This window comes from Oncorhynchus keta, chromosome 20 (assembly GCF_023373465.1).
Source record: "Oncorhynchus keta strain PuntledgeMale-10-30-2019 chromosome 20, Oket_V2, whole genome shotgun sequence".
In the NCBI taxonomy this organism is placed as follows: Eukaryota; Metazoa; Chordata; class Actinopteri; order Salmoniformes; family Salmonidae; genus Oncorhynchus; species Oncorhynchus keta.
The window spans coordinates 11,846,406-11,869,342 of NC_068440.1; the positions used below are offsets into that span (position 1 = coordinate 11,846,406).

General features: G+C 43.8%; 1 protein-coding gene across 9 annotated transcripts in view; it reads left to right on the forward strand.

The window, feature by feature from the left end:
• LOC118399402 (myocyte-specific enhancer factor 2D homolog) overlaps positions 1–19,376 on the forward strand; it is a 28,648-nt gene extending 9,272 nt beyond the window's left edge. The window contains exons 2-13 of one of the 9 annotated variants that reach the window (XM_035795460.2): positions 2,302–2,676; positions 7,334–7,537; positions 7,953–8,096; positions 8,370–8,583; positions 9,240–9,296; positions 11,062–11,243; positions 11,711–11,740; positions 12,614–12,740; positions 13,200–13,353; positions 14,652–14,720; positions 15,201–15,248; positions 15,836–19,376. In XM_035795460.2, coding sequence (XP_035651353.1) covers positions 2,623–2,676; positions 7,334–7,537; positions 7,953–8,096; positions 8,370–8,583; positions 9,240–9,296; positions 11,062–11,243; positions 11,711–11,740; positions 12,614–12,740; positions 13,200–13,353; positions 14,652–14,720; positions 15,201–15,248; positions 15,836–16,262 — 1,710 coding nt within the window. In that variant the 5' untranslated portion in view covers positions 2,302–2,622 and the 3' untranslated portion in view covers positions 16,263–19,376. The remainder of the gene's footprint in view (positions 1–2,301; positions 2,677–7,333; positions 7,538–7,952; positions 8,097–8,369; positions 8,584–9,239; positions 9,297–11,061; positions 11,244–11,710; positions 11,741–12,613; positions 12,741–13,199; positions 13,354–14,651; positions 14,721–15,200; positions 15,249–15,835) is intronic. The other 8 variants (XM_035795461.2, XM_035795463.2, XM_035795465.2 and 5 more) reach the window with 8 other exon arrangements.
• The last annotated feature ends 3,561 nt before the right edge of the window (positions 19,377–22,937 follow it).

Below are 22,937 nucleotides of genomic sequence, written 5' to 3' on the forward strand. Positions count from 1 at the left end.
TCCATCTGGCCTCACAATGATCCCACTGAGAAGCTAGGGGCTTGAAGGGTCAGCGCTTGAAGGGGAAACGCTTTTGGCATTTACATAACAGCCACAAGGCTGTGTTCATGTGTAGATAAGTTGCGGTGGCATTATTGGACAGTACAATGACAGTCGCCTGTCATTTGGCGTAACAGACACCATCACATTGAATGACAGACAGGCCGATCATTCAGTGTAACCGAATAGTTTCATATTCAACGATATGTGGTCGCTTAGCATGTTAAACCCATGTGTTTGTGTTACATGATTCCGTATTATCCTGGAGTACTTGGTTGGTTGCTAAACTAAGCTTTAGCTTGGCTACATCATGCCAAGTTTGTCATATCAGTCCAAACCATCAAACAAGTGTGGCTATAGCACTGTGAGCACACAGTGAGGGGCCATGACAACCTTGCATGGCTGTCAAGAGACCTGACAGAAGAGTGTGAATTCTGAACACGTTCCCCCTCAAATTGAAACAGTCTTTAGAAGCAGTGAAACATGCGACTTGTGAGTATGAAGGTGGACGGCACAGACCTGTGTACTAAAGGACACAGGTGGGTTCTGACTGAGGTGAGGGTTACCATGGTCTGTGCAAATGTACCTGGTTCCCTTTCGGTGATTGTTTTTAGTGCAGATTACCTCAACATCGATCCTGGGGACCCACTGTGTATGCAGGATTTCCCTCTGGCTGAGCATTAATTGGACTCAATGCACTTATCATCTAGGGAAGCTGCAATACTGTACGACGCATGGAATACGATTGGGATAGAGACGCTTTCCCTTATGCTTCTGATCCCAGCTTAGGGAGGACACTAGGCTATAGCCTGGGTTTGTATTAAAACCACTCATGTATTCATAGAAGCCTAAACACCAACAATATATGGACGGTACAAACCAGTGCCAAATAACAGAGGTTGTTCATCGAACTCCGAGAACAGCTAATTGAACACAGTTTTACAAAGAGCCCCGTAAGACCCTCTCGAGATGTGGGCCTAACTTACAACAGAGTCTTATGAGAGGAATATGAGGATGTAATGAAAATGTATGCTGAATGGAAAGGAACTCCTGCTAAAAGAGTAAACACATTGTGTGGACTATGGTGAAGAAGAATCCGCTTTGTTCCAGGTTCAATGGCTTTGGGCTTTGGCAGGAAGTGCCTAATGTTAAGGGGGATGGCTAATACCGGGCATGCATAAATGTTCTTGGCGAATGAAGGTGATTCTGATATTTGTTTAGTCATTTTAGGTCCCTCTTCAGTATTCAACGCTTGAAATCACTGCAGAATGCTTTCGAACCACATTGCTTCACCCACCAGTCTCAGGCCCCAAGGAACAAGGTTTGACTCCAGAGTAGGAAATTGGCCTTGTTGCTTCTTCTCATCTTGTCATTTCACTTTAGTCTATGAAACCATCACGCTACACGCTAATATGCTACAGACTTCTAATCTATCAGGCTCACCTGGAAGTATAAGCAACCCAAATACACCCCCCCCCCCATGTGTGTAGTCTGAACACAGTTATTTTTTTAGACGCTTGCCGTAATCCGTCCGTCTTTCCCTCTGACGTCCTTGTGCTTGGGAATTCCTCTACTGGGCAGCTAGTGCTTAGTGCGCCACCCTGTTGTTAGACCAGCCTTGATGAATTGAAGGCTGTCGCTAATAGGATGGAAGCGCTAGCGGCGGTTAGCATGCCTTTCCTCAGTGTGAGGCTGCGGGATCACGCTCTGGTGGGGAGGAGTGACAATGGCAGGGTGACATCAGAGCCTTTCTGCCATTGAGCTGCGGGGAGTATTTTACTTGTCTTTCTCTGTGCGTGCCTAAACTGACTGACTGGAGAAGCATAATATGTGTGTGTGTGTGTGTGTGTGTGTGTGTGTGTGTGTGTGTGTGTGTGTGTGCGCACTCAGACAGGTCAGACGACATTACCTGGGCTATTGTCCTTGAGCCATAGGTTTTGAAAAATGACATGTTTCTCTCATGTAACTGGGTCCACAGTACTTACAGACATCTCAACAGTAAGTTGTAGTATTAGGAGCAAATCTGCTTTGTTGAATCAGTCCAATGAATACATTTGATATTTTCTATCCTGCAGATACTTTAGTTGTCTTTCAGTTAGTTTTATCCACCCCCCACAGTGTAGCGTAGACCACAGTTTCTGAGGCATTTTGGTCACATACAGCTGAAACACGGCATCTGTTCTATGAAAACGCACCATAAGGGTTGTTTCCTGTGTGTACCTAAGGAATGTAGAAGTAACTCTCTCTCCCCTCCCTTTCCAGGAGTGACATCGTCCTCACCACAACGGTTGAGAAACTGGTGACCTGAGTGAACAATGAACTGAGGGCAACCCCCCCCCCCACCCCTACCCCTCCCCCCACCCCCCTCTCCACCAGCTCTAGCAACAGACAACCCTCTGGCCCGTCACCCCAGACCTGGGCAGAGGAGTGTGTGTGCGCGCGACTGCGTGTGTTTTCTGAGGCTGCCCGTGCTCCAGAAAGAGCTAATAGGCTAACCTTCCCCCTCGCCTGAGAGGAGGCCCTTCTGACCTTTGACCCTGTTTGACTGACCCCAGCCAACAGTCACCACCACCACCAGGAAGCATGGGGAGGAAGAAGATTCAGATCCAACGGATCACAGATGAGAGGAACAGACAGGTGAGACAGATGTGGCCGTGTCTCCAGTCTGTACCAACGCTATTGTTGTTGTTATTATAGTCGAGAAAGATGGGGCCTTGTTTCTTTTTTTTTTTTTATACTGAACAACAAAAAAAGTAATCCTTCCTTCCGATCCAGTTATACCCAGGTTGACCCAGGTATGTGTTAGGCCACCAAGGCCCATTTGTCACCATGGGCTAGATTCATTGTTTGTACCGGTGCAAAAAAAAAACCTGTTGAAATAAATTGACCAAAAACGGTCAAATATAACTGAGAAGGAAAAAGAACTTACGGCCTCTTAACTCTGGGGGCGGTATTTCATTTTTGGATAAAAACGTTCCCATTTTAAACGGGATATTTTGTCACGACAAGATGCTCGACTATGCATATAACTGACAGGTTTGGATAGAAAACACTCTAATGTTTCCAAAACTGCAAAGATATTGTCTGTGAGTGCAACAGAACTGATGTTACAGGCGAAACTCAGATACAAATCCAATCAGGAAGTGCCCCATATTTTGAAAGCGCTGCATGCCAATGACTCCTTATATGGCTGTGAATGGGCGATGACTGAGCTTACGCTTTCTACGTATTCCCCAAGGTGTCTACAGTATTGTGACGTATTTCTACGCATTTATGTTGAAGAATAGCCATAAGGGACTACATTGAGCAAGTGGTCACATGATGGCTCCCGCAGAAAATCTTGCGTAAAGTACAGAGGTAGCCATTATTCCAATCGCTTCTAATGAGTAACCAATTGTCCCGGTGGATATATTATCGAATAGATATGTGAAAAACACCTTGAGGATTTATTCTAAACAACGTTTGCCATGTTTCTGTCGATACTATGGAGCTAATTTGGAAAAAAGTTAGCTGTTTTAGTGACTGTATTTTCCGGTCGATTTCTCAGCCAAACGGAGCTATTTCGCCTACAAAATAGTATTTTTGGAAAAAAGGAACATTAACAACAACAGAGTAGCAGCGGTGTAACGGGGGGCAAATAGTCCGGGTAGCCATTTTATTAGATGTTCAGGAGTCTTATGGCCTGGGGTTAGAAGCTGTTTAGAAGCCTCTTGGACCTCGACTTGGCACTCCGGTATTGCTTGTCGTGCGCTAGCAGAGAGAACAGTCTATGACAAGGGTGGCTGGAGTCAGACAATTTTTAGGGCCTTCCTCTGACACCGCCTGGTATAGAGGTCCTGGATGGCAGGAAGCTTTGCCCCAGTGATGTACTGGGCCGTATGCACTACCCTCTGTAGTGACTTGCGGTCGGAGGCCGAGCAGTTGCCATACCAGGCAGTGATGCAACTGGTCAGGATGCTCTCGATGGTGCAGCTGTAGAACCTTTTGAGGATCTGAGGACTCATTCCACGTCTTTTCAGTCTCCTGAGGGTAATAGGTTTTGTCGTGCCCTCTTCACAACTGTCTTGGTGTGCTTGGAAAATGTTAGTTTGTTGGTGATGTGGACACCAAGGAACTTGAAGCGCTCAACCTGCTCCACTACAGCCCTGTCGATGAGAAGAATGGGGTGTGCTCGGTCCTCTTTTTCCTGTAGTTGCCTCCTTTGTCTTGATCACATTGAGGGAGAGTTTGCTGTCCTGGCACCGCACTGCCAGGTCTCTGACCTACTCCCTATAGCCTGTCTCGTCGGTGATCAGGCCTACCACTGTTGTCATCAGCAAACTTAATGATGCTGTTGGAGTCGTATCTGGCCATGCAGTCATGAGTGAACAGGGAGTACAGGAGGGGACAGAGCACACACCCCTGAGGGGCCCCTGTGTTGAGGATCAGAGTGGCGGATGTGTTACCTACCCTCACCAACTGGAGGCGGCTTGTCAGGAAGTCCAGTATTCAGTTGCAGAGGGAGGTGTTCCAGGGTCCTTAGCTTAGTGATGAGCTTTGAGGGAACTATGGTGTTGAATGCTGAGCTGTCGTCAATGAATAGCATTCTCCCATGGGTGTTCCTTTTGTCCAGGTGGGAAAGGGCAGTGTGGAGTGCAATAGAGATTGCATCATCTGTGGATCTGTTAGGGTGGTATGCAAATTGGAGTGGGTCTAGGGTTTCTGGGATAATGGTGTTGATGTGAGCCATGACCAGCCTTTCAAAGCACTTTTAAATTTTTAAGATTTTTATTTCACCTTTATTTAACCAGGTAGGCTAGTTGAGAACAAGTTCTCATTTACAACTGCGACCGTGCCAAGATAAAGCAAAGCAGTTTGACACATACAACAACACAGGGTTACACATGGAATAAAAAACATACAGTCAATAATACATTAGAAATATCTATATACAGTGAGTGCCAATGAGGTAAGGCAATAAATAGGCCATGGTGGTGAAGTAATTACGATATAGCAATTAAACACTGGAATGGTAGATCGTCAGAAGATGAATGTGCAAATAGAGATACTGGGGTGCAAAGGAGCAAGATAAATAAATAAATACAGTATGGGGATGAGGTAGTTTGATGGGCTAATTACAGGTGGGCTATGTACAGGTGCAGTAATCTGTGAGCTGCTCCAACAGCTGGTGTTTAAAGCTAGTAAGGGAGATATGGTTCTCCAGCTTCAGTGATTTTTGCAGTTCGTTCGTCATTGGCAGCAGAGAACTGGAAGGAAAGGCGGCCAAAGGAGGAATTTGCTTTGAGGGTGACCCGTGAGATACACACTTCATGGCCACAGACGTGAGTGCTACAGGTCGTAAGTTTTAGGCAGGTTACTTAGTTTTTCCGGCACAGGGACTATGGTGGTCTGCTTAAAACATCATGATATCTTTTGATTTCTGCTCCTCCCCCATCTTCTCTGAGCAGAGCAGAGCAGGCAGGCCTGTTGCCCTTGCGACTCCAGACTTCACACACACAGGTGTGCTGCTCTAGAGCCAGTACTGTTCATTTGCACAATGTCGCTTGTAAATGTCCAAACTCACCAAAAATGACATTTGGTAGCTCCTACTTATGTATGTATCACTTTATGAGTTGGACTGCCTGTCTTTTGCAATGACATTTTTTTTGTTTGCTCTCGTTATCCTGTTTAGCTAGCAGCCTCCATGGAAATTAGCTATTATTTGGGCTAATTTTGATAGCATTGTGGTAGTTGATGCCCAATGGGGTGCCAAAACACAAAAAAAGCCCTAGTGTACAAAGTCGCTAATACCTTAAATCCTGGGTTGTATGAAGGATTATATGACATGAAAATGTGGCTACTGCCCAACCCAAGTGCAAATGTATATCTTTCTCTATGTTAGTGTCACTGTGCCCATTTAACGAACATCGTATCAGTATTCTAGTGTAATGTTTCTGTTTTCTGGGTTTGTGCAGAGTGTATCGTGGATTGTTTGAGGGTGTTTTTGTGTTTGACGTGAATGGAGCGCTGGTGCACCCATGGCCCTTTCTGAGAGTGCATAGTGTTTCAGGCCGAGCAGGCACAGAGTTTAAACCAGCATGGAGTCAACCAGATCACACACACACAGCTCTGCGGACAGCTGCTCCTGATAAATCAATCCACCCACAGCAGCTGCAGGCCAGTGGACACAGTCATATCAGGGATAGAAGTTACTGATCTCTGTGTGTGTGTTTTGAAATGGTTAAAGTGTGTGAGTGAGATTGTGGCCGAGTGCAGGGGTGTCTCTGTGTGCTACTGTTTTGGGAAAAATGTGCAATTGTACAGTATGTGCAAGTGAGTTTCTCATTTTAAGGAGTCATCTGTTACGGTTCTTGTTCACAAATAGGTATAGACTTAACAACCACCACCCTGCTATTGGACTGATGTTCTGATTTTTAGATGAATTTGTTAGTCATGAATCTTCCTGGTTGTACATAAGCAAAATACATAAAACCGGTACAAGGGCTATGGTCGGTTTATGTCAGTTATTCAGTAACAGATGTTCCTCATTCACATTCCTACATTCCTCCCCAATAACAACGGTGATTGCCTCCAGTAAGTCAGAAATGTACACACACAACATGGATACACGAAACGTTCAAATCAAATCCAGAATTGCTGACCAAAGGTCACGTATCACTACAGTGGCGTTGCATAATAGCATATTACAAAAGCATAACCCCAGTAGATGTTACACCCTTCCTTGTCCTCTATTGCTCTTCCGTGTGCTTGTGCGCACTTGCTTGCGTGTGCGTTTTGTCGTATGTGTGAGAAGATAGGATATTAAAGGCCCTTATCAGTTTTATCATCAAATCTCATTTGTATGTTCATGTATCTGAGAAGTGGGGGGGGGGGACTGTAATTAGTTGGCAAAGTTGGGACATGTTCATTCGGCACAAAACTGAAGAAAACAGTCTGAAATGGAGGGAGATGTTTTTTGTTGCACAATGTTTTGAAGCATTTTGCTACAGTGTGCCCTAATGAAAACGTCACTGAAGAACCTGACGGTGGCACCAATTTGAACTGAATAGCAGGTAAAGGAAACCCGCGCTGCCGGTTCACTCAGATTTGTCACGCCGCCGGACGTGTTAATGACATGAATTTACCCTCTACAGACACACCACAACTCATTTTCACGCCTTCCTTTCTGCAACCTCTGCAAGCTCTTCCCATCACCCTCCATTATGTTATTGCGTAAAGGACTTTGTGACAATGCTGATGGCAAAAGTGCTTATATTAATTAATGTAATAGAGAATAAATTAATCTCCCATCCAGGTGACGTTCACCAAGAGGAAGTTTGGCCTGATGAAGAAGGCGTACGAGCTGAGCGTGCTGTGCGACTGTGAGATCGCCCTCATAATCTTCAACCACTCCAACAAGCTGTTCCAGTACGCCAGCACCGACATGGACAAGGTCCTGCTCAAATACACAGAGTACAACGAGCCCCACGAGAGCCGGACCAACGCTGACATCATCGAGGTAAAGCAATCACAAAGAGCCATCTCTAACCGTACCACTTTTGTTTGAGCCTGCCTGGAATGCCATGTGGGCAGGATTTGCGCTTTTGTGACTATTCCTTTGGTCCCACTGCGCCAGGCAAGCTCAATCACGCACAGTTAACCGCTTTGAACCCAGTTCTTGGCAGAACAACGAACCGTATTTGCAGCCACAGTGTGGTGTCGCCTTTCTGTAGCCTCCAGTGTTGTGGAACGCAAATGGCAGCCAGAGAGGGAATGGGAATTTTGTCTCAGAACTGAGCTGTGTGTCTTCTTGCCAGATCCGGAAGTCTGAAACTCTCGTGTGCACTAGTTCATATTCAGCCAGACTAACCTCCACCTTCCGTGTCATCTTTTCCTCTTGTCTCCCTCTGCTCTTTTTCACCCTGTCATCACAGACGTTGCGAAAGAAAGGCTTCAGCGGTTGCGAAAGTCCCGAGGCAGACGGAGAGGACTCCATCGACCAGAGCCCCCTGAACGACGACAAATACCGCAAGACCACCGAAGACCTAGACATCCTCTTCAAGCGCTACGGTGTCAGTGTAAGTATCTCCCTCTCTCACTATCTCACCCAATCTAAAACCCCTTGCCCTTAGCTTGCCACTATCCCCTAGTACGGCTGCTAGTACTGGGATAGGTCAAATAAGTGCACTGGCTGGTGGTACTCAAATAGAGGTTTGAGGAACACCGGTGGTAGCTCCCTTTCACCTAGAGCAGTATCAAACTGCTATTCTTCCATTGTCTGTCTATCAAATATCAAGAGGCCTGAAACATGGTGGAAAAGTGCTAACTGTCAATTCTCTCATCTCTTTCAGTCTTCGGTCCCGCCCCCCACATTCTCTGTGCCCGTCACCGTCCAGGCCTCTAATCAGAACGCATTGCAGTTCAGTAACCCCGGGAACGCCATGGTGACCACCTCCTACGTGACGTCGTCATCGCTCTCTGACAACCACCACCTGTCACCCCAGCCACCGGCGCTCCAGAGAAGCACAGGATCTCCCGGGTTGCCACAGCGACCGGCCAGCGCAGGTGAGCAGGAGGGCTTTCTACTGTGGCATGTGGAGGAAATTAGGTTGTCATCTTTTCTCTCCACACAGACTCTGTGCTCTGCCATAACCAGGGTCATGTTCATCATGACATGCAACGGAAAACGTTGGTGTAAAGTAATGTACTGCTTACTATGCTATTATATTAGCTTCTATTATGTAAAATACACCTAATAATTAGGCCTATGTGATCTTGCAAGACACACTTGGACTGTAGGGCAAGTTTATTAATTGCGTCGTAGCTTATCCGAGCCCCAAGTCCATAAAACTGTTTTGAGGACTGCCATTTTAGTAACCACTTGTAGGATTTTCTGTCTGTGGCTGTTCTGTCGCATCTGGCCCGCTTTTAAGTGAATATCGCTCATTGGAAGTATTTGAAAGTTTACATAAAAAAAAAAAAAAACTTTTATAAATAGCTTAGCATTTGAAAATATTTGGATACTTTTCTTCTAAATACATTTATTTCAAATACTCCTAGGACTTGCCAATACATTCCAATATTCAACTACTTGTATTTTCAAATCGAAAATATCTGAATACTTGTTATGCAGGTGAAAGTAATAAACATTTACATTCTGTGTCCTACTAGTAGGAATGTTCATATTTTCCTTGCTCAGCCAGTGTTCATCATTTCAACAGGTGCTATGCTCGGCGGTGACTTGAACAACTCAAATGGCGGATGCCCAAGTCCAGTCCGTGAGTAACCTTGACAGACTACTCTACAATACCACTGCTACTGACAATACTACTCTCTAAGAAATCTGCGTACCCAGTGAAAAACAACAAATCCAATATCTTAGGCGCTAGACACAAAAATGCCCGTACTCTGATTTTGCTCCCACAATTATTGATTGAGATGCTCAAATGACAGAAAAACATTTACAAAAGTCTCAATAAATATCAGGATTTTGGAAATGCGGATGTTGCTTTAAAAAAAGAAAAAAATTAAAGCAAAGGGCCTGCTAAAAGACAAAAAAAATGGAAAGGAAAGTGAAAAACATTTGATGCTTGACACATTGCCAAGAGTAATCATATACTCCACCCAGGTCCTTAGCAGTTCCTCTCCCTCCCTTCTCTGTCATTACCGTCACTTTAATTACCGAGACTGCCCCGAATCATCTGAGAATGTTGACGTCAGCTGGCGTGCCTGGAATCCCCAGCACTTTCCTGGATCGACACCTGAGCAATGCAGGAGGGTGGCAGATAGAGAGGGAGACCCAGAAGGTTCAGGTGTCACTGTCAACCCTCCCTCGGGGAGAAATCAAATCTAGCCCCAGGCTTTTGGACAGAGGGGGGTTGCCTAGCGTTATGGCTGAAGCATGCAGTCCAGGGATAGCTGAGGATATGATGTGAAGACATTTTGTCATGTTGACGTGCGTGTCACACAACATGTTGTTTGTTCTGTGTAATCAATGTACTTTTTGCCGTGGATCAAAGCATTGTTTGTCATCGAGTCGTGTGTTTGGGAGTACATCCAGTGATGTAGTGCTATTTATTTTATTTTTAGGTGCAGGAGCTATTTAAAAAAAATATATATTTTTTTTTTCTGGTCATAATTTCTCAGTTTGTACTGACATACTGTATGTAGTCAATTGAATATCATTATAGAATATGCATAAAATACATCCTCCAATTGCAACGTCGGCCTTTACCCACCACATTGTTTTAAGAAAATGTTGTATTTCGAACGGAGATGGGCTGTCATCACTGCATCTGCAAGCCAATCATTTAATCTCGATCAGTTTCATGGGAATGTGCATTTAGGATCTTGAGTGAATGTTTGGTGAGCGAATCAGAGCACACGGTGGTCAAACTATTAGTCTTGTATTTTATTTCCAATCCAAGCATAGACTCTATCCTGCCTGGTGGCGCACACTGTTGAGTTTTGTCCGGCATGATCAGTGAGCTAACTATCCTAAAAGCTCCTTAGAAAGTGTTTTTGGTGTCAAGTAATACTCTGTAGGCTTACTATGCTATTATATTTGGTTCTATTATGTAAAATACAAACTAATCATTAGGCCTATGTGATCTTGCAAGACACACTTGGACAGTAGGGCAAGTTTATTAATTGCGTCGTAGCTTACCCGAGCCCCAAGTCCAAAACAAACTGTTTTGAGGACTGCCATTTTAGAAACCACTTGTAGGATTTTCTGTCTGCGGCTGTTATGTCGCATCTGGCCCGCTTTTAAGTGATTTATTGCTCATTTAGATGATCGCATTGCACAAACCACGAGGTCTGATCCTCCATCTAATTTCCTCAGAGACCATATAGGCTCTTTGCTGTATGTCATATATAAGGTCCTTTTGAGACCGGTGATCATGAAAGAAAATACTTAACATCTGTCAGAGGTTCCATCTTCTAAGTACACAAAACAATTATTGCTGTGCCTAGGTGTTGATTTACCTACAAGCTGTTTTGTCATTTATCTTTGGATGTTCGCTCTTCCTTTTTCCCCTTCAGCTAACGGATACATCAGTGCCAGGGCCTCTCCGGGGCTCCTCTCTGTGTCCAACGGCAACAGCCTGGGGAAAGTAGTTCCGGCCAAGTCCCCACCTCCGCCTCAGAGCCCACAGATGGTCAACAGCCGCAAGCCAGACATCCGGGTAATCACCACTCAGGGTGGGAAGAGCCTGATGCAGATGGTGAGCTCAACCATGCCGAACCAGGTCTAACCAGGGCCAACCAGGCTTTACCAGACTAAATGGGACCCGTCTGTGTTTGGACACCTTTTTTTAAATTGCATCAAAATAATAATTTACAGAGGTTGTGAATATTCCCCTTCTACAAACTTTGACACTTATTATGCACAGGTTTATCTCAGTTTCGTAACAAGTGAAATCTAGCATGGAAGTTCCAGATTGCCAAAACACAACCTGTGCAATCTAGATCAAGCAAAGGTTATGTAAAAAAAAGATTGTATTATACACTATAGTATATCTGTAATATATATATATTATCATTGACAAACAGAACCTTTTCTTCTCTATGAATAATGTCTTCTCTCCAGCATGACTTTTTAGTCAACGGTCGGTCTAAACTAGAGATGACTGTGTTTTGAGTTCAGAGAAAGGTCAGTGGTGTAATTATCTCCGCTCCCGTCCCTTTGCAGACAGATGATGAGCTGGAGATGGTGAGCGAGGTGAATCTTTCTCTCCCGTCACTCGCATGTGTCGATGACTGTTTACCCCCCCCCCCCTCCATTCACATGGTCACAAGTGTGCAACGCAACTCGTCATTTAAGCCCAAAGTATAGATGGTCTCTGTCTTTAGTCCAATGGCATGTGGCGGTATGGTCATGTGTTTATGGTTGCCATCTGACTGCATGTGGCTTTAGGGTCGAGGTTATGGGATTCCAGCAGGACTGCATATCGTCATTCAACTATGATCAGTTTGTGTATTTTAAGGGGGGAAATAAAGGTAGCTTTCAAGCAACGCTAGCATCTATCAGTGGGAACGTTAGCAGCAACTTTGGACGATTTTTCGCCGCACACCTCATTCGGCTCATCGACATTGTTTGTAGGCCCATTTTCTTTCGTCAAACCCTGACACCATTGGGTAGCATGACGGGTGTCATTTCCCTTGGCAGTTTGCCACCACCTTGCAGCACGTTCCCTGTCCATCTGGAAACTGCATGGGGTTACCCAAACGATGAATGGCACACATTGAAAGGGATAGTTCACTTTTTGAAGTTTACTTATTTCGAGCGTCAAATGTTAAGTGAACTATAACTTTAAGGCTCGCGTTCACCTGGCAATGCCACCACTACTATTATGTGTGTTGATGCATGATGTCACAAGATGTCTCCCAACACCACCTCTACCTAATACGAGAGACATTTTGAAAGTCGTAGCTTGTCATGAATCCCACCGTGTTGACATTCAAGCATGTCAATAGTTCCATTCATTGAATACACAGGAGTTTTAAACATGTCGCTCAGTTCTGTCCAACACCAAGGTTGAAATTCTTTGTTTAGTTGGTCTAACAGTCTCCCTCTCATCTCCTTTCATCCCAGAATGCCCAGCGTTTGGCCGGTGCACAAGTGACCCAGATGCTCACCACACCGGTGGTCTCCGTGACAACGCCCAGCCTCCTGGCGCAGGGGATGCCCTTCTCCGCCATGCCGACAGCTTACAACACAGGTTACCTGAAGCATGAGCAGATAGCTACAAATGCTTATACATGCTTGTATTGTGTATATACCAGCGGAGGACGGCTCATAATGTCTGGAATGCAGTCAATGGAATGGCATCAAACCCATGTGGTTGATATCATTCCATTGACTCTATTCCAGACATTATGAGCCGTCCTCCCCTCAGCAGCCTCCACTGATATATACTGGCACACACACTGTAGGTCAGGATTGCACAACTCTGTACACAGTCCTTCTGGTTTTCATTTCTCCCTGACACTTGATGTTATCGAAGATCAGTAGTTTCAGAGTAGCAAAGAGCGAGTAACAACAAGCTGCAAAATGCACCACAGCTGCACAGAAAGTTTGAGTTCCTATATACAGTAGATTAAGTTTGATTGAATAAAAAACTGACAGCACATGTATGGAAATGTGCAACCGTTTTCCCTCTGTTTTTCGCTTCCCTCAGAATACCAGCTGACAAGCGCTGACATCACCGCTCTCCACGCCCTGGCGTCACCAGGCGGCCTGCTGCAAGGCAACGCGCCATGGCAACAGTCTTTATCCCAGCAGCAACATCAACAACAGCAACAACTTAGTCTGGCGTCGCTTAGCAACTTGGTGTAAGTCCATCCTTGCATTGCCACGTCACAAAGCAACCATGAAGCCCTCCTCCGTTCTCTCCAAACCAATTGACGACTGTCGACCTGTACATCAAAAACACTATGACTGACCATTCCTGTCATGTAGCAAGTGTCCCATGTCATTTGTAGCTGCAAGCAATTCACATTCTTTGGAAGGGGTCTGTGAATTGGTCTTGACTTTTTCCACATCTTGTTACGTTACAGCCTTATTCTAAAATGGATTGTTTTTTCCCCCTCAACAATTTACAATGTCAGTTTTTTTTGGTCATTATGGGATATCACATTTTACAAGTATTCAGACCATTTAGTACTTTGTTGAAGCCCCTTTAGCAGCGGTTATAGCCTGGAGTCTTCTTGGATATGACGATGGGCACACCTTTATTTGGGGAGTTTCTCCCATTTCTTCTCCAGGAATGTTCGATCGGGTTAAAGTATAGGCTCTGGCTGGGCCACTCAAGGACATTCAGAGACTTGTCCCAAAGCCATTCCTGCGCTGTCTTGGCTGTCTTGTCTTCAATGCTACAGAAATGTTTAGGAATCCTTCCCCAGATCGGTGCCTCGACACAATCCTGTCTCGGTGCTCTACGGACAATTCCTTCGACCTTATGGCTTTGGTTTTGCTCTGACATGCACTGTCAACTGTTTTATATAGACAGGTGTGCATTTCCAAATCATGTCCAAACAATTGAATTTACCACCGGTGGACTCCAAGTTGTAGAAACATCTCAAGGATGATTAATGGAAACCGGATGCACCTGAGCTCAATTTAGAGTCTCATAGCAAAGGGTCTGAATACTTATGTAAATGAGGTATTTCTGTTAGTCTTTTAATAAAATTGCAAACGTACATAAACTGTTTTTTTCTTCGTCATTATGGGTTATTGTGTGTAGATTGATGAGGGGAAAAAACTATTGAATCCGTTTTAGAACAAGGCTTTAACGTAACAAAATGTGGAAAAAGTCCAGGTCTGAATACTTTCCAAATGCACTGTATTCCTTTCCTCTGATGGGGCACCGATATGGACTGTCCTATTGTGCTGCGTTCTTACTCCACACACCGCTTTACGATGGCAGCATACAGGAAAGCATATTTCCTTAGAACCTGCAAAGCTGTTAACGGGCGCGTCTTCCAGGCCTTAAGGAGAGAATTCACAGTTTGTCCCAAACGTCAGAGGTCAAAATGGATCCCGCTGCTAGAACCAATACCCCAGCCCAGCCGCGCACACACACACTCAGCCTCAGTAGCCTGTGTGACTGAGTGTTCTCTCTTGTCCACAGCATGTGGGGCATGGACAAACAGAGTGGGGAATTGTCTAGCCAGATCTCCAGTCTGGCAGCCAATCTGAGGTGAATGTGTACCTTCGGGTGGTTGGAGACTATTCTCTATTCTATGTTTTCACACAATCCTTTTTCAGAACAATGTTATTCAGGACAATGTGAATTATACTGTGTGCAAATTCTGGTATTATAAAGGGAGGGAGTTGCCTTTTTCCACAGGGTGACATATTGGCATTAACCATAGGACTGTCCAACATTGAATCTGGCAACACTGTCCAGAGACCACTTATGAAAATCATGAAATGTAATTTTCTGCACCTGCAAATGTTTTTCATGCTCCTATATTTGAAGAAATGGGATTGGGCTCAACTTCAATCTATTTATGATCTCTCCATAAATGTATTATCCATCTATGCTTGTTTAAATTGCTGTATAGTTGGATAGGTAGATTGGTGAATAGCCATACACCCCTTGCACACCTTTCACATGCATAGCTACATACTGTCATTTCCTTTTGCAAGTGTCTCCAATGTTTCTTTCTCCCCACAGCGCCTCGCAGTCCAACCTCCTCTTGGGTAGAGATGAGTGGTTGGGCCGGTACTGTATTTGTCCGTACTGTGTAATGTCTGTGCGCTTTTGGCTGCCCCGGCATGTCATTTCTGTGATGGTGGTTTCCACCTTTTTCTTAAACTGGTGTAAGATTACAAAATTCTGGAACCTTTACCACAGTTCCCAGGTTTTTCAGAAATTCTGGAATCGGGAATCCTCCAACCGGAATTTCTGAAAAACCCAGTTTCTGGATGATAATTTTCGATAGCCGCCATGATCCCTTTGCCAAATCACCTGCCTTCATACACAGGCAATTTCATGCTTTTTTAAAATGCTGTTGCTTGTTTTTGTATGGATTTTGGGAGCTTGAAGTTGAATTTTGCTTGTCAATTGCTTGGAATGGATTTGATCATTGACTGAAATGGTGTTGCTGCCACTATGCCTTGTTGGTGCTCTTTGTGTCTGAAACTTCACATCAGAAGCCTGTCACTATGCTTGTTTTGCAGTTGATTGTCAGGTGAAACTGACTCTCATCCATCTTGTCTTCCTTCTCTTTCTTAATTTCCATCTCTGTGCTGTGGCTCATTGTCCATGTTTCCCCTCCCATCTCCTGCACTTCTCTCTCTGATGCTCAGGCCGGTGGGCCACATACCTCAGGGCGCCATGCTGACTGTCAACACCAACTCCAATGTGAGCATCAAGTCTGAACCCATCTCGCCCGGCCGAGACCGCCGCTCACCGTGCCCCCCGCCGTCCTCCTCTGGAGGGGGCATCCAGACGACCGTGCCCCCGCCACAGTACCCTGGTTCCCTACTGTGCCTGGAGCCACCAACCGGCCGTTCCCCCGCCCACAGCCTCAGCAGCAACGGCAGCTCCTACGAGGGCAATGACCGGGATGACCCTGGGGCAGGCGGCGGCATTGGCGGAAGTGCAGCGGGCAACCGTGGCCGTTCCCTGCCTCCTGACTTCAGCCCTTCGGTGGAGCTCCTGCGGGCCCAGAATGAGGTGGAGCAGGAGGGAGCCAACATCAAACGCATGAGACTCGACGCGTGGGTCACATAGAGGCCACGCCGCCAATGTCATCGACCCCTGAAGCACCCCGAACACAGACCCCCCCCTCCCCCAACACACACTGACCCCCCCCCCCCCCTCCACTGACATTTGCCACCCACCACCACACCTTCCCTGCCTCCTATCCAACCACTTACCCAGCTGCCCAGGACTCAGCAGAGAGAACCGTATGGGCTTGCGTTCCACCTGAAGGGAGGATGGTGTAGTGTGTTGGATTCTGTATGGGGCGGCGCAATGAATATGGGGGCTCAAAGAATCTCCACGCAGTCTTGCTCAAACTGAGTTTTGCGCAAGTGTCAATTCCCACGAAAAAAACAATCGGGATTTGAGGATAGTGGATGGATTTCAAATGGAACATTCTCAAATGTTTCGACTGCTCGTTGCGGTTTTATGCCACTTGTAAAAGGGACTAGAGTCGTTGGACGACAGTCGACACGTCACGTATTTAGTTTGGGCACGACTGTATCGGTAACAGTATGATGGATGGCTTTATGCTGTGTTTGCTCAACAAGTGTTGGTTGTTTTCACCGTGGGACTTCCTGCCATATTGACTGTTCAGTTCTGTTAGATATAATTAGCAGTTAGCAGTCTGTTTTCCAGGAAGCACCCCCCCCTTCAAAATGCACTTTGGGAATGACTCTGTTTTGACGAGCGCTGTTTGCGACGATTGCTGGCTCTGCTTCATCGGTGGCACTGAGCGAAGAGACCCAGACGGGCAAAAACAGGATGTCCGGTCGGTCAGGGATACACAGGAATGGATCCTACCGCTGCCACCAATTTCCAACGCCCAAGCCTCAGGTGGTGGCACTCTGCGGTCAACTGGCACTGTCAGCCAAGGCCAAAATGAGCCCCTTGCCAGAGTGCCGATATCAACCTCTTCTCCTAAAATGCCAAATGCCTCGGACGCGGGTAGAGGGACACTGAATAATATTGTTCAGTTATGACTGACAGCCTCTATGAAACAACAGTAAACACTCATAGCCTTTGTCTGCCCTCTCTCTGCTCAGATGCATTTGGAGTCATCATCACCTGTTTCCATTCTGATATTGAAGGAATTGTTGAAATCTTTGTTGCTCCAGAAATGTTAGATGCAGGGATATGCATCAGAGGACTTCTAAAGGCTCATTCTACTAGTAGAAGACCCCAATGCAATGCACATTTTATGTTTTATTTTGGACTTCTGGTTGCTCTCTTTAGGGAAGTATTTGGTATGTTGGCATTTTAGACCTGCTGTTAAAGGTTACAACTGTTTTAACTGTAGATCGTTTTGGGGGATGAAGAGTTAAACTTTGTATAAAATCACCCATTATACAAAAGTGTTAGATGTTCCCTTAGCTTTCTGCAACTCTTTGCAATGTTTCAAAAGAGCTGTTACAGCAGAATTCAAAAACACTTCTATATTTCTATAGCTTCAGTTGGCTTTTCAATACGGACGATGTGTGTAAATATGAATATATTTGCATAGACTTTGCTAGGTATCCCTAAAACAAACAATGTGGTCATTCTCTCAGTGGATCTGTTTGCATATGAGTGTGATTGTAATTTTGAGCTACGATGCAGGAGTCCTGCAGCAGTAGCCCGGGGAGCTTGTTTCAGTAACCTAATACAATGCTAGTGTTGATGGTGTGCACGTTTTCTCACTCGCTCTTTAGAGGCCTGCTTGGCTACAGTGTCAACATGTCCTTTGGCCTCACGCTCTGAACCCAATCCCCTATTATCAAAGTCAAATGATAGACCACTATAACACAAGTTATAGAAATGAAATGGATTCTACTATTGAAAGGAGCATAACGTGACATTTGCATTGAATCATGGCATTCAGTCTTAAAACGATCTAACTTTGAACTACAGTATAAACTAAGGTTGAGCGAAAACAAAAGCGACTTTATTTAAAGTAATTTGCCGATTTTGAAAACTTTTTCTCCAATATGAAATCATGTTTTCATATGCTTCACACTCTGCAGTGAGCTTGGTCAAATGGACTTGTCCTATTTAACAATGTAAGTAGGTGGTGTTGATTTCTACAAATGTAACTGCTGTCCATTATGCAACACAGATTTAGTTTCATTGCCTGCTCAGGTGAATCCCAGGGTTCAGTGCGTATGGCTGGCACCAGTGACTTATCTAGTGGGGTGCAACATTTCACATAGAAATGGAATGTCTAGAATGAAGAACAACAGGCCCAATTCGTTGACAAAGGGGCTTTCTTTTCTACACACTACATTTTTTGTCTGAACTTGTCGTCACGCCCACCTCAGTCTGAGGGAGAGGTCCCTCTTTGGTTTATGAGACATTTGACACCACACTTGATTGGTTTTAACACCCTGTCTATTGCAGGTCACTCATGTACAAAATGTTCTAGCAATGTAGTCTCGACAATCTATGTTAAATGAAAAACCTGCATCCTTTTTTCTTTTCTTTTTTTTTCTTGTGTAAAATGTTTTCTAGATCTTATTTTTCAAGTGTTAATTTGTGCTGGTGACAGTTACTTATTATTGTTGTATTATGGAGCTTTTATTTTTCTGGTATTTTGTGTAGGATATTCAACCTTTTTTTATTTAATCGCCCTTATATACATGATATGAAACTGGTTTCCTTTCTTGAAACAACTTGCTAAAATTGCACGCTCAGTTATTGTGATATAGAAAATGCAATGAAGGAGAAGACCAGTTAAATGCTGCAATATTGATTTTAAGATATGAAAATATTTATGTGGGGGAACCTGATGAGCAATTAAAACGAATTACAAAATGTAAATGCATGGGATTATACGAAACGCTCATGTTACATACAACATTAACAAAATGCATCACAAATGAGTAAGACAACCTCGTAAAAATGTAGCATAAGTCAAATATATGAAAATGATTGATAATATATTGTGTTCAGTTAGTCTGCTTTGGGTTTTTTGTTGTAAAGACTTGAGAATTATATACATTTTGTGTATATTTTCATATGCAATGTATGCACTGATATGTTATGAACATTCTATACCGCTTTTACAAGTGTTTTGTTGTACCAAAGTATCCCAAGTCCCTTAACCTTATCCTTTTTGTGTATGTTTTACCGTATTTTATATATTAAATAGACAAATTGAGTGAAAAAGCGTATCTGTTTTGAACAGCAACGGTGCGTGGGTAAAATCAAAGGGGAAGCCAACCCAGGAGGAAAAAGCCACATTGCAACCTGATATCACACATGCTTTGATAATTGCTTGTACTATAACCTGTTAGTTCATATGGCTTGACGCTGAGATAGCGATATATCGCTATCTAAGGCAGAGACAAGACACGGTGGCATAATAAATTCAACCACAAATTTGTTTCATTACAAAACCGGAGAGCAACCTCTGTCTGGTGAAGTCCACAACATGTTGCCTGTAACAAACAGTTGCTTGACTTTTTACTGTTAAGTTTCTGACATTATTGGACAACTGATTTTGGAACCACTGAGTTACTGCAAGTCGCAACGAAAACAGGAGCCGCCTCCACTATTGAAGCAACATTTCAACATATACTAAGCTTAGGTGATAAATACAGTGACAACGAAAAATATACCAAAAACTATTTAGTTTAACTTAAGGTACATACAGTGCCTTGCGAAAGTATTCGGCCCCCTTGAACTTTGCGACCTTTTGCCACATTTCAGGCTTCAAACATAAAGATATAACACTGTATTTTTTTTTGTGAAGAATCAACAACAAGTGGGACACAATCATGAAGTGGAACGACATTTATTGGATATTTCAAACTTTTTTTTAACAAATCAAAAACTGAAATTGGGCGTGCAAAATGATTCTTGTTGTTGATTCTTCACAAAAAAAATACAGTTTTATATCTTTGTTTGAAGCCTGAAATGTGGCAAAAGGTCGCAAAGTTCAAGGGGGCCGAATACTTTCGCAAGGCACTGTATGTGGCTGTGGAATGGTATGGATTTCTGTGTCTGTCTGCAAGGAGAAAAAACATGTTGACTCACCCTACTTGAAGAGGAACGCCAATGCCATCCTCCTAAACGGTCTCTGACTGACTGTCGGTACATGCTTCTAGTTTGTCCTAGGCTACCTGGCTAAAATGCTTGAGCTCGAGCCTAACTTTCTTTCATGGGCAATGATGTGCCAGGCCAGCTAGTTAACATTAGCATGCTACATGTCGGTGTGTTTTGTTGTCATATACAGTTGAAGTCGGAAGTTTACATACACTTAGGTTGTAGTCCATTAACTCATTTTTCAACCACTCCACACATTTCTTGTTAACAAACTATAGTTTTGGCAAGTTGGTTAGGACATCTACTTCGTGCATGACAAGTAATTGTTCCAACAGTTGTTCAGATTATTTTACTGTATCACAATTCCAGTGGGTCAGATGATTACATGTACTGAGTTGACTGTGCCTTTAAACGGCTTGGAAATTTCCAGAAAATTGTCATGGCTTCAGAAGCTTTGATAGGCTAATTGACATTAATTGGATGTGATCTGTGGATGTATTTCAAGGCCTACCTTCAAACTTAGTGCCTCTTTGCTTGACATCATGGGAAAATCAAAACCTCAGAATTTTTTTTTGTAGACCACAAGTCTGGTTCATCCTTGGGAGCAATTTCCAAACGCCTGAAGGTAACACGTTCATCTGTACAATCAATAGTACGCAAGTATAAACACCATGGGACCACGTAGCTGTCATACCGTTCAGGGAGGAGACTCGTTCTGTCTCCTAGAGATGAATGTACTTTGGTGCAAAAAGTGCAAGTCAATTCCAGAACAACAAAGTGAAGATGCTGGAGGAAACCGGTACAAAAGTATCTATATCCACAGTAAAACAAGTCCTATATCGACATAACCTGAAAGGCCGCTCAGCAAGGAAGAAGCCACTGCTCCAAACTTGCCATAAAAAAAGCCAGATTACGGTTTGCAACTGCACACGGGGACAAAGATCATACTTTTTGGAGAAATTTCCTCTGGTCTGATGAAACAAAAATAGATCTGTTTGGCCATAATGACATTGTTATGTTTGGAGGAACAAGGGGGAGGCTTGCAAGCCGAAGAACACCATCCCAACCGTGAAGCACGGGGGTGGCAGCATCATGTTGTGGGGGTGCTTTGCTGCAGGAGGGACTGGTGCACTTCACAAAATAGATGGCATCATGAGGGAGGAAAATGATGTGGATATATTGAAGCAACATCTCAAGACATCAGTCGGGAAGTTAAAGCTTGGTCGCAAATGGGTCTTCCAAATGGACAATGACCCCAACCATTTTGCCAAAGTTGTTGCAAAATGGCTTAAGGACATCAAAATCAAGGTATTGTAGTAGCCATCACAAATCCCTGACCTAAATCCCATAAAAGATTTGTGGGCAGAACTGAAAAAGCATGTGCAAGCAAGGAGGCCTGCAAACCTGACGCAGTTACACCAGCTCTGCCAGGAGGAATTAGGCCAAAATTCACCCAACTTATTGTGGGAAGTTTGTGGAAGGCTAGCCAAAATGTTTGACACAAGTTGTAAAGTTAATGCTACCAAATACTAATTGAGTGTATGTAAACTTCTGACCCACTGGGAAAGTGATGAAATAAATCACTCTATTCTGACATTTCATATTCTTAAAACAAAGTGGTGATCCTAACTGACCTAAGATGGGGAATTTTTACTAGGATTAAATGTCAGGAATTGTGAAAAACTGAGTCTAAATGTTTTTGGCTAAGGTATATGTAAACTTCTGACTTTAACTGTATATATACACACTACCATTCAAAAGTTTGGGGTCACTTAGAAATGTCTTTGTTTTTGAAAGAAAAGCAACTTTTTGTCCAATTAAAATAACAAATTTATCAGAAATACAGTGTAGACATTTAATGTTGTAAATGACTATTGTAGCTGGAAACGGCAGATTTTTTAATGGAATATCTACATAGACGTACAGGGGCCCATTATCAGCAACCATCATTGCTGTGTTCCAAGGGCACGTTGTGTTAGTTTATAATTTTAAAAGGCTCAATAGAAAACCCTTTGCAATTGTTAGCACAGCTGAAAACTGTTGTCCTGATGAAAGAAGCAATAAAACTGACTAGTTGAGTATCTGGAGCATCAGCATTTGTGTTCGATTACATGCTCAAAATGACCAGAAACAAAGAACTTTCATCTGAAACTCGTCAGTTTATTCTTGTTCTGAGAAATGAAGGCTATCCCATGCGAGAAATTGCCAAGAAACTGAGGATCTCGTACTATGCTGTGTACTACTCCCTTCACAGAACAGTGTAAACGGACTCTAACCAGAATAGAAAGGAGTGGGAGGCCCCGGTGCACAACTGCGCAAGAGGACAAGTACATTAGTGTCTAGTTTGAGAAACAGACGCCTCACAAGTCCTCAACTGGCAGCTTCATTAACTTCTTCTCGATCCGTGTCCTTTCCACGGGATGGTTGAGCTAATGTTGGCTAATGCTATTAGCATAAGGTTGTAAGTCACAAGAAAATTTCCCAGGACATAGACCCATCTGATATTGGCAGAAAGCTTAAATTCTTCATCTAACTGTAGTGTTCAATTTCCAGTATGTATTAGTGAAAGAATACCAGTGCACAATTTTGAACATGTAAAGTCATTAATAAACCATTTAGGCACATTTGGGCAGTCTTGATAATACAACATTTTGAACAGAAATTAAATGGTTTATTGGATCA